This window comes from Cryptotermes secundus, unplaced genomic scaffold (genome assembly GCF_002891405.2).
Source record: "Cryptotermes secundus unplaced genomic scaffold, Csec_1.0 scaffold88, whole genome shotgun sequence".
Lineage (NCBI taxonomy): Eukaryota > Metazoa > Arthropoda > Insecta > Blattodea > Kalotermitidae > Cryptotermes > Cryptotermes secundus.
In genome coordinates this window covers 1405617-1418326 of record NW_019724585.1, presented here as the reverse complement: position 1 = coordinate 1418326, position 12710 = coordinate 1405617, and the positions used below count along the sequence as shown (strand labels likewise).

General features: G+C 37.7%; 1 protein-coding gene across 9 annotated transcripts in view; it reads right to left on the bottom strand.

Moving 5' to 3' along the window:
- Positions 1-1553: 1553 nt before the first annotated feature.
- LOC111862253 (echinoderm microtubule-associated protein-like 2) overlaps positions 1554-12710 on the bottom strand; it is a 110423-nt gene continuing 99266 nt past the window's right edge. For all 9 annotated transcript variants that reach the window (XM_023847479.2, XM_023847487.2, XM_023847485.2 and 6 more), the window contains 3 exons: positions 7251-7338; positions 6714-6940; positions 1554-4428 (listed from right to left, as the gene is read on the bottom strand). In XM_023847479.2, coding sequence (XP_023703247.1) covers positions 4303-4428; positions 6714-6940; positions 7251-7338 — 441 coding nt within the window. In that variant the 3' untranslated portion in view covers positions 1554-4302. The remainder of the gene's footprint in view (positions 4429-6713; positions 6941-7250; positions 7339-12710) is intronic.

The following is a 12710-nucleotide window of genomic DNA, read 5'->3' as shown; positions in this document are numbered from 1 at the left end:
CAAGGATGTGTTAGAACACACAGGAATGGTGTAAGGTAGATAAAGGTTGGCACCCAAAGAGCGGAATCTGTTCAAAGAGAATTGATGAGCTATCATTCAGTTCTGTCCATGAATGGGTTTCAATTGAACAACCCTCATAATTTCAATAAGAAAATTATTTATCGAAGAGTAGAATCTCATATCACTTGAATACTGTTGCTATTATAAAACAATTTACACACGTCGCAGGCAAAGTCTGAATTCTAAATATTCTACATATTAACTAACCATTACACGTGCCTGCCCATTTTAGGTAAAATATAAAATATAATGATTTTATTAATATATACATTACTTAGAAATTTAGTAAAATTCCTAGGCACTCTACAGAATACCAAACTTGATCCTGGCAATTTGTTATCTTCCTTCACCAAAACTGATGTCTTCCATTAAGCACTACAGTGGGGCCATAAATTGATTAAATAGTTAAAGTTCAGGAAAACATAGTTTTTATTGATGATATAAAGCACAAATACTGTATGTCTCTTTTGATTTTAACCGTTTCTGTTTCTTCATATGTCATGTGAAAGGCTTTAATCAGGATTGTTGGTAACTGTACCAACTACTGTGATCTGTGCCTCGTGTAAGTGCTTAGTATTTCAACCATGTAATACTAAAAATAAGTCTTCAGTTTTGGTGTATAGAAAGTGGGTCCGCTAAATGTTGAAGCTTCTACTTTACCTGACAGACCTCCTGCTGTGAAATGGTGTACATCTTACATTTATGAGCTTAATAGTCTTCAGTTCATTGTATCTCAAGTTTTGCACAACAACATGGTGAAGTGTCCACATAATATCAGAGAAATGAGACTGAAGAATTGGTTTTTTATTTTGATTCTGAAGAACAGTTTACCTTAGATGATTCTGATTGGGAATATACACTGGTTTATCAGAATACAGTGATGACAATGTTCAAGCAAATCAAGTGTGGCATAACAGAAAAACAGTTGCATCTGTTCACTGCTACCAAATCAATTTTGAATTTCATTGTTGCACCTCACACTGCTGAAGACTTTTCATCATTTTACTGTTTCTGACCAGTCCTCAAAGGTAAAGGTAAAAAGTTAATGTTGTCCTCTACACTTAACTAATTAAGCACTATGCTATGAAGGCATGGGGGAGTGAATGTATAGATCCACAATTTCTCGATCTTGGCACTAGCTGGAGTGGTCAGGTTCATGCCCCTGCTACTTTACTCCTAGGGAAAAAGGCCCCAATATCCAATGGATAGGAGGCTGGGTGGGCCTCAGAGCTGGTCTGGACACGTGGAGAAGAGAAACATCTTGACCCCACTGGGACTTTATTTCTGACCCCTCATCATCCAGCCCATAGCCAGTTGCTACACTTTTTCAGATGGTAAGTATACCATTTATAATGCAATAATAATCTCATATAAAAGACATTAAAATATATTTAATACACTAAAAGTGTTTGTTAAATACTTTAAAATGTCATTAAAGTTATACATTCATTCCTTGTTGCAACATGTTTCAGCTACATGTGGACCATAATCAGGCAACTTTTTTTCTTGGGTGTGGGGGGAGACCACCACACTGTACACTTTGTCTTCTGTGCCGTTAGGCACATCGTTATTTTTGTTATTAGTTTCCTAAGAATACTTCCATTTTAACATGCACAACAAATGAACGACATAAAAGAACTGAAAAAGCCATTAGAAAAGATAAAATAGGCAGTCATATGACATGTCATGTTATCTAGGAAAGCAACATGTGAATGCTGTTGCAGCTGACAATAAAAATTGAGGAAGTTGGACATAAGTCTTAATGGATAATTATTTTTCTGATGTAAGACTGCTTATCACATTAGGAAGGGTATGCCAATACACTTTGTGCAAGAGAACTTGAAATTGAAGACAGATGATATCACTTGTAATGTAAAAGAAGGCACCAGTGCTCTTTGAAAGACAAACGGGAAATACATCTTGTCACTAACATACATCACCTCTCTGTATCCAGTCATTATGTTACAGAGAAAAGGAACGCATTAAAACTTCTGTGCTTAGAATCCAACAATAAGAACACAGGTTTTGTGGATATGAATGTTATGATGGTACTCCCTTGTAGATTCTCCCAGAAAACATGGAAATTGAGCAACAAACTGTTCTTCTGCTTAATAAGCCTAAGTACCGTGAATGTCTTCAATTTCATTGATCATGTGGGGATACACTCAGATAAATATAATATAAGGTGTCAAGAACATTCCATAAGAAGTCTCATTCATGCAGTATAAGATATAAATCCAGAATCAACATCAAATCATTGTTGATCAACATCACAAGTAGTTCGTATCTTACAGTTTGACTTTGGAGAGTAAAACCAGTGGCCTATCAAAAGTCGCCCTTGAAGATGTCTGCATCTGTGTTTATCCATATTTCAAACAGTACCACACAAAGCTGGCTTACTTAGTATTTCTTATGAAAGGTAAAGTAGTTTTGCTTCGGAGCCTTATGGTATATAGGGAGGAAGTTGCCAAATTGAAGGTTATTAACTGAGTAATTCTGTATAAAAAAAAAAAAGCCATATGAAAATGTATCCTGTTTGCAACAAGTAAGGAGTTACAGTTTATTAAAGATCATTAAGGACAGTGCACATAATGAAATACACAAAATTAAGTTGTTTCAAGATGGCCTCTGTCTTTGAACTGTGCGCCTTTGACGATGTATTGAAGTCGAATGTGCATAGTTTGAATATATCCATGATCTTCAGATATTTTAATTCTGTCTGTTTTAATTATATCCATAATAATCTTTAACAAACTATATCTCCTTATGTATTATGTATTCATTTAATTTTTTTTATCCAGAATGATCTGATTAATAACCTCCTTCAATTTGGTCACTTCCTCCTAGGACACTGTATGTAGTAATGCTTTTAGCATGGAGGTTAGTGTGATGAACAGTGATTCAAGCAGATGTGTTGATGAAGGTGACAGTTTATGTTACATAGTATACATGAATCCAGTGATTAAGGCAGCTAAAACAACAAACTTATTCAAAGTATGACTGTGTCAGGCTTCAAGGGTAGAAAAATATTACTGCAATGTCACTTTGATATCTATAGAGGTAAGACATTTTCTCTTACATAACTCAGTCATCTGTATTAAATATTTCATATTTTCCAAACTTTATATTTACCTTAAATGTTAGAAATTGTAAAACATATAACAAATTAATGAATTCATACAAATAAGTACTGTATTCATAAATTTTCAAAATGATTTTTGTTGCATTGCAATATGTAAAACATCACTAAACCACTAACCAAACGAGGTGCAGATACAAAGGACTAGAGAATTAATATGCACCCATTTCACACTTTAAATTCTCTGTACTGCTACTGTGAATTTATGTGTAACTGCTGTATCATTGAAGGGTTATGCACAATAACCATAAGTCCAGGCATAACCTTGGTGATGGAGAAAGGCCTGAAAATATAGTCAAACCAGAACACTGAGTTTGTGCATCTTTAATTTAAGTACACCAGTGACCTGTATATTGGACAATGGACACACAATATTTGTTCTTTAAACCACTGACATGCTGAATGATGAATGGAGGAGGTGGGGGCTACTGAAATATAAGTATGTTGTTATTATTATTATAAACATTAATTATCAATGATGTAATGAAAGATCTTATTAAGTTGGTGACTATTTGGAGAGGAAATGACTTCACTCATTGCAACATGACCAACTCAAATAACATTTAAGACTGATGCCAAAACCATGAGTAATTATTAGCAAAGCTTACCAGCAAAATAATACACATGCCTTAGTTTTTTGTAACATTGCTTGTTGCAACATGGCACACTGGCCTGGCATTTACAGTGATATAAAAACTTGTTTCCAACAAACATTTCTTATTCTGATGCCCTGTTTTGCATGATCATTTTAACAATGCTTGCCCAGTTCCAACTGACTGCTGAGTAGCAACAGACCTAAGTGATATTGCTTTTTCAGTTATAACACCTTGCCAGAATCATGTTTGGTATTACACAGCATTCCTAGAAACGTTAAACTTTCCAAACAGTGCATGATGTTCTGAGGTATTCTTTGCAGTGCTGGATTCTATACTTTGCCTATGACAAGTATCTGCTTCTTTCTTTCTTGCTAGATAGTACATTATGTGTCTTGTCTTGCTTTCTATATAGCATATCTTTATAACTTGTTCAGACTACATATTCTTCTGAAGAGAGTGTTTCCATGTAGTAGTACTTTCACATAAGATTTCTTCTGTGAGACCCAATTAGGAGAGTGCCCATTGCATCACACTTGTATCGCGACCTCCTGTAGAGATGAGTCGTGAGTCATCATGTAGGAATGAGACATTAGTTACGTGACTGCTGTGGCCTCCATATGTGTGGCACAGTGACTGCAACACCACAAGAAAAATGTCCAATAGAAAGACAGAACTGGAGCATTAACCCAATTACCTTCATCAGTGTATGAAAAAGAACTGAATTTTGCTCTTTCTTACAAAAGCTCAACAAAAATTTTGGAAACCCCAAAGCTGAATGTAATCGATCCAAAAACCTCACCACTGCAGCTCCTGGATTCAAATTTAGGGCACCTGGAGGAAAACAAAAAAGGAAGGGAAATTATATATATTTCTTTTTTGTGTTGGGCATGGGGCTAACATATCCTCACTGTAAAAAATAAGCTTGTTACGAAATGTCACAAAGGGCCTTGGACCTCGATGGATTCATTGGATAAATGAGCTAAACCAAGGAAAATGGACATGAGATTTGGTACATGCAATGTAAGAAGACTGTATAGGGCAGGTTTGTTCATGACAGTTGTGCAAGAACTACAAAAATATAAGTTAGATTTAGTGGGAGTATAGGAGGTCAAATGGGACAGAGGTAGCACCAAACCAGCAGGTGAATTTTCTATGGAAAGGGGAATGAGAATCATGAATTAAGTACAGGTTTTTTTTTTGTACAAAAGAGAATCATCTCAGTAGTTAAAAGGCTGGAGTCTGTTAGTGATAGGATGTTATACATAATACTGAGAGGTCGCTGGTGTGATATCATTGTTCTGAATGTTCATGGCCCAAGAGAGGATAAAATTGATGATACTGTGACATGGATGGCGCAGCAGGTAGTAGGAGTCACGTGAACTCTGTGTTCTCATGAGTGACGTCACATACCCCCACTCCTTCCATCATTACACAACGCTTGGTAAACACTTCCTCCCCCACAGTGATGTAACAGAAGAGTAACTCTGTCAGGCAACCATTGCCGTGGTGATGTAACAGCATAGGAACTGCTGCCGCTGCTATGGTACCAGGCCAGTAAACACTCTGCCCCCCCCCCACGGTGATGTAACAGCGCTTCCCACTGTGACATAACAGGGGACACCGCTGTTAACACAGGGCAACAGGGAACGGTATAAAAGGCCGGCTGAGCAGTGTGTGAGCCAGATTGTGTGATTAGGAATGACACAGTGTGGATCGTGAAGTTGCCGAGAGCAGTGGAAATCCAGCAGTCGCCAAGTCGGGTCGTATCGAGTGCATGGCAGGGACTCCAGCAGGATAAGTACTTGTGATACTGCCGATGGCAGTAGCTGTGAGATTGTAAATTGTGTAACTGTAAGAACGAATATGGAATAAATTTGCTAGATCCAAAACAGCATGAAGTTATTTTCGTGTTACATACCCAATACGTGACAGTATGAAGGATATCTTCTACTAGGAATTAGACTGTGTATTTCATAAATTCCCTAAATACCATATGAGCACTTTGTTATGAGATTTCAATGCCAAATTAGGTAGGGAAGACATTTTCAGACCAACAATTGGGAATGAGTTTACACGAAATTAGTAATGATAATGAAGTCAGAGTAGTAATCTTTGCCACATTCAAAAGTCTGACTGTAGAAAGTACAATGTTCCCACATTGTAACATTCATAAATTTACTTGGACATTTCCTGATGGAAAGACTCACAATCAAGTTGCCCATACTTTGATAGATGGGAGATGGCAGTCAAGTTTACTTGATGTCTGATTATTCAGGGAAGCAGCTCATGATACTGACCACTATCTGATGGTGGCAAAAGTTAGGGAGAGACTGGCAATGAGTAAACAAACAATGCAGATTTCATATTGAGAGGTTCAATCTTGAGAAATAAAAGAGGTAAAGAGCAGTATTGTGTTGAAATCTCTAATATGTATGCAGCTTTGGAAAATTTATATGCTGAGGTGGAAATTAATAAAGCTTGGGAAACTATTCAAGAGAATATCAAAATTTCACCCAAAGAGAGAATTTTAACTGTTTGGGGTAAGTCACAGCATACAGAAATAAGTACTGGACCACCACCTGACGAATATCTGTGAGTTCGAGTGCCCCAAATCCAAAGGAGTGTGACTATGACTTTTTCTTTCCTGACAGAGTTACAGGAGGACTGCTATACTTATACAGATGCTTTTGTCAATTGCAGTTTGCAGTACTGTTTCCTTCTGGAAGAAGCCTGTTTTCCTCTTGAAAAAGACAGATATCTAAGTGACTTTCTTCAAGAGTTTTCTAAGTCACTCCAAGACTATGTCCTTCCAAATCATCATTAACAATCATCCTCCTATTCAACAATCTATAACTTATCCAGCTGAGATAGTGACATTAAGAAACAGCCGTCATCCATTACACTTTGCTCCTACTTACCCTGGGTTGAATTACAGGGTATGAATATAGCTTAACTTTCCCAAAATCATCTGCAGTTGCCATTAGTTCTCCATTATGCGAACGGTCGCAGTGATTCACATCTGTACCATCAGCACCTTCCGGCCAGATACCAAGAGAACTGAAAGTCAGTGTACATGAGTTACTGGCCCATTCCACGTCACGCAGCTGTGATGACTGAGGTACTTGGCGACACAAACCAGCATTCCCTGTGGGTGAAAAGAGCATGAAGCAATGTGTTCATAACTAAAGATAGAAAAATCTTATAATTATACAATGATATTTTCCATAATTACTCTGTAAGTCACACACACCACACTCTGGGGGGAGAAACACTTAATTATGGGCAATGAAAGGTGGCAGTTCTAACTCTTAATTATCTTTATAATCCTAAAAGAAAAAAATATGATATATGTAATAGTGAACTTCTGCTTAACATTCTAAAGGAAAGAATTTGGTGTTTCTATTTATAAACATGAGCTCATCCTAACTATTATTGAGGATGTTAAATTAACTTACAGTAGAGTAGCTCATAATCCCCAGAATTGCTTTGAATGTATTGACTATCTGTAGACCAATCAAGATGTGTGACAAAGCTTGAGTGACCCTGCAAATAATAAAAGTGACACTTAGGTGTAATCGAAGTTTACTGATTAATATAGCCCTGCTACTTGAGATATAGGCAACTGTTCATATGATTATCATTCTGCTGAAGTCACTCTCTCAGTTTCGTGCACTGGAAATGCAAGTAACAAAGTGAATGTAGCATATAACAAGCTCTCAAGAACTCTTTTTCTCCCTGTAGTGCAGCTCATTCAAAATCATGCAATGCCGGGGAAGCATAGAGAATTATGAGTCCATTAGTGAGATAGATCAGCAAGCCCACTTGATGAAATATTTCATGTAAGATATTCAGGTGAATTTAATTTCTACAATATTAATTAATTCAGTAACTGTGGTACAGCTATTGCATCATTCTTTTCATGCATTTGTGTAACTTATGAGCAATAAAACAAATGTAGATGCAGTTATTTCACTTAACAAATTTTTCTCCAAATTGATGAATTTCAGAATCAGAGTTATCTGCACAATATCAGTAATGGCAAAATGATATATTTGATCTTGTTCACTATTATCTCCTTAATTTATTTTTCATCAACCCTGTCAGTTCATTTTGAATTTCACAGATATCATTTTCATTTACATGATCGATATAAAGTACAGATGCCAAAAACTATGTAGTACTTAATCAGTCTTTTCAATAAATCTTGCTTTTTGGCTTCCTAAATGTGAAGCTGATATTCATAACTGCTAGTTATTGCTTCTACTCCAGCCACTTTAACATGCACTCTATGAAATCTTGACTATTTTCATGTCTTTCTATATTTCCAATCACATCACCACTTAACACAACAGATATTTGTACTGTTGAAAGTATTCAATTTGAAAAACAGTAAATGAAGTTCTTGCACTGTGAGTGCACTAACCAACCCTGGTCCTGGTTCTCTATAGTTTTAAAATTTTGTTGCAGTAAAAATTACTTAATGTCTATTCTTATCATTCTACAGGTATTCATCACTCATGTGAGGGTATATATTGGCCCTTGCATACTATACTACATCACTGTGAATCACTCAGCAGTATAACTCAATTGTCTGAATTACAGCTGGCAGAAATTTTTCAGATTCACTTTCTTTGCAGCATCATATTTGATACAGCATCTAGTTTTGGTTTTCCTCAATCACCACTGAACTAACATCGTTTCTTTTAGTTTGAAATGATTTGCTTATGACTACACCATAAGAAGATTAATCACACAGAATTACGGGATTTTTGGACTTTTTCCATCTTCTGGAATTCTATGTAATAGAGGATATGACGTTTTGGAAACTGGATCTGGATTCCAGTGATTGAGATTAGCTCTTTCTAAGGGGTCAAACTGAGTAGGTGTCTTCCTTTCTCACCTGAAGACGGAAACATCCAGTTTCCGGAACGTTGTGTCCTCTGTTACCTAGAATTTCGGACGATGGAAAAAGTCCAAAAACCCATTAATTCTGTATGTCATCCACCATCGTTAGAACCCTTTAGAACTAACCAAGAAGATTAATGCTTAATCTTCACCTGCTGCCCAGTTCTATTATTACTAAAATCTCTTAAACCAAAGTTTGAATTCTCATTTCTTTCCAATTCTTAAAAAGTGCTCTACTTAATTCTTTATTATTTTCCTCCAATCCACCTTTTCTTTCTTTAGGCACTAGACATGAATTTTCTTCATATCAGAATTCCTTCTAAAACCTGACATATGATGTACACTTAACAAATACAGATTATTTTACAATATGAAAAACCACTGCGTCTTCTGCATAGACCAAAAAAATAACACACTGTCCCTAAGAAACAGTGGGATTTAACATTTAGCTGACCTGATTTAATTAAACAATGGCTTAAACCAGTGTAGCAATTAGTAATGTTTCTTCCCTCTAAACCTTAGTGCCTAACTATTATCAGCAGTAGCTTCCACCCTTACTTCTTATGAGCCTTCACCACTGTCATTTGTTTATGATAAAACACATAGTATTTAACTTGTTCTAAATATTGGTTATAAACAAACTCAGTCCATTTAACAGTCATTAGAATGTAAACCTTCTAAAAAATATTCTGCACATAAATTCATAAACACTGACATACTGAAATGAAACTGTGAACAATTCAGAATTGAACATTTTCTGCTGTGAGTCTGGTATAGCTGTGAGGCCCTGTGCAGTCAGCTACTCCCCCCTTCACTGCCCTTGCATGTAAGGCAGAATGCACATGTGTGATGATGTTATTAACTGCATAATTATTTGTCCTGTAGAAGATCTCTGTTCTGAACTCCATAGTCTCACTGTCACTTATTTTCTGTTTCTCATATAATGCCATGTAGTCCACTGAAAGTGAACGAAAGTTTCGGAGGAATATATTGCCTCCATCTTCAGAGCTGAAGAATAAGTCAAGCAGGAAACCAGCATGAAAGCAGCTTGCCATTTGCTTTCATGCTGGTTTCTTGCTCAGCTTGTTCTTCAGCCCTCGATATTGAGGCGATATATTCCTGTGAAACATTGATTCACTTTCAGTGGACTACATGGCATTATGTCCCACAAGACAGTCCTGTTCATAACCACTGCTGTGAGAACCTCAAGTCATATAAAAGCAAGCAAGCTACCAGAATACATGGCCTCACATCTCACAAAATAGTACAATTCAGTAACAGCTATGAGAGCCTCAGATTTCATGCCAGTAACTTTTCTTTGTAATATGCTTCTAAACCCACAAGTGATACACTCCGTGTATATTAGATCACTGGAGGATTCTGCAGTCCATTAAGAGAAAGTTCTAAAATATTTTGTTTATTGATTCTAATTTTAATCTTCTTTAGTTGAACAAACACATTAGCAGAGTCTGTAATTCAGTAATGCTGTATTTGTGTTACATAGTTGTAACATGCACCTCCCTTCACAATTATATTTACATGTACGAGACATGTATAATTTACACACATGCAATGTGGAACTTCAAGCAGAAGGGACCATTCTCTTTGCTGTCACATCCATACCAGCTTTGGGGCCCACCCCAATCTCCTGTCTAAAGGGTTCCAGGACTCTTTCCTTAAGTGAGAGGGATAAAATGGGTAAAGCATGATGGTCATCATTCACCTGCATGTAGTTTCAAAGTTACATCTTCATCACTCAGTGCTTAAGCACAGGAACAACTGTGCCCCTTTCACCACCCTTTGTTCATTGTCTGGCGTTCTAAAGAGCACATCATTTTGCAGACTGGATATGTTTCCATCCTCAGGTGAGAGAGCAGGAGACACTTACTCTGTTGTGTCTGCTTGTTGCATTTTCTTTTCACTTTCTTTTCTGTCTTAGTTTCAGCTCTGTACATGCATTATCACAATTTTTATTGCACACTTTCCTGTTACCTCCTGTCGATACACCTTGATCTCAGGTATATATATATATATATATATATAGCTGTAGTTATAGTGACATACATGCAGGTTGTCCAGGTTAGCTCTTTCTAAGGGACTCAAATAGTAGGTGTCTCCCCCCCCCCAACTGAGGACATAAATAGATCCAGTTTCTAAAATGCTGTGTTCCTTAGAATATCAGACAATGGGCAAAGTACAAAAACCCAGTAATCCCAACCTCAGTTATGTGCAGATATACCAAGTTTTATTGGCACAAAGAAGATATCTACAAATCAATATTCAGTTATTAAACCATATAGCAACTACATATAATTTAGAAATATATCCAGAAGAGAACAAAAATAATGACCTTCAAAGGGAAATATTCATTGCAATCAAAGGCAATGGTAAACAATAATATTACTGAACAAGCAGCATACTGTGGGTGTCATACTACTGTGACAAGAATTTAACAATGAAGTGCATAAATTTCAATATAGGTCTGTTACAACAAATACAAGATTAAGAAATAAAATTTGGCCAGAACCACATTATAAATTTTATAAAATTATGCCAGTCCTGGTGTTAACATATGGATGTAAAAACTGGGTACTCAACAGAAGTAACTACTGAAACTACAGAAATTAAATTCCTAAGATGGGTGGCTGCCTCTAGCACAATGTACATACTCGTAGCAATGTTGGATCTCAGATTATCACAGTGATGATTGTGAGGAGTACTAGCCTCTGGGATGTAATGCCTTGTAGTCTGCTAAAGTCCAGTGACATTGCACAGTAATGCACTGCCTGCACATTCAGGTTTGAGGAGTAAATCATGTGTGGGAACATCCCACATTATCACGCATTTCTGCAACGCTCGCTCTTCGCATCGCTTTTCACCATCACGCGCGCTAACCAATCAGATTGCTTCAAACGATCGCATTTATACTACGCTCGGCGCTAGCCCGCGTCTACACAATTACGCGCGCTAGCCAATCAATTCTTGCTCCTCACTTTCGAGTTTGGCTCCGCCCCACCGACCAGCGTATAAAAAGGAGCGACTCCAGAATTCAATGCAGTTCGATTCAGTTCACTTCAGCAAGCAACTTCAGCCAGCAGGCTTCGTCGCCAGCGCTCGGTCTTCGGAGACATAGGCAGGCTGCGCCGGGCACGACTGCCTCGGCCCTCCAGCGCTCTCACACCCGACTCACTGGGGCACAGCGCCTGGACTCGCCGGTGGTCGTGTTACGGTTCGACTCACTGGCCATCTGGCGTAGCCACTGCCTCATGGCTTCTACAACCGCGCTCGACTAGCCTTTCACCACCAGCAGCAACCTCCGCCATTTGCCGCGCAGCGATCAAGCAACCTCCAACTCACGCTGCCGCACGGCAACCAAGCAACCTCCAGCCACGGCCGCACTGCGGCCAGGCCACTCGCCATTCACTAGCCTTTCTCCTTACCGGCGCGCGCCGCGCTACCTCTCCAGTCAATCATCTCATCAGCCACGGTCCTTTTCAGGGCCAAGAAACTGTACCGAAGAAGTGGGTTGTCATCGGAGTAATGACAAGACTACTCACGTTAAAGAGTGCCCCACACATGCAAAAATCAGCTGTGCTTTTTGCTTATTTTTGCTGGTTTTTTGTTTCGCTTACTCTTCAACTCTGAAGATGAAGGCAATATATTCCTCCAAAATGCTGGTGGACTCCTTCCACACTTCACAGCATTACATTCCAGACAACAATACTCTTCATGTATACAGCAGTACAATTTATAAAGGTCCGAAAATTTTTAACTTGGAAGAATACAAAAATAAGAGGCATAAACATCTACTAGAATTAGAACTAAACAGGAGAACCTGAAGAATTTTACAATAGAAACCCACCAGGAACAATGATATGGGTCATTTCATAGAATATGGAAAATTTTCTTCACAGCTGGAATTAGCCAATGACCTACCTTGTAAATGGTAATTACAAACTACAGAATAAGTATAATATTGATAGAGAATAAATTCTAGCATACAAATGCAT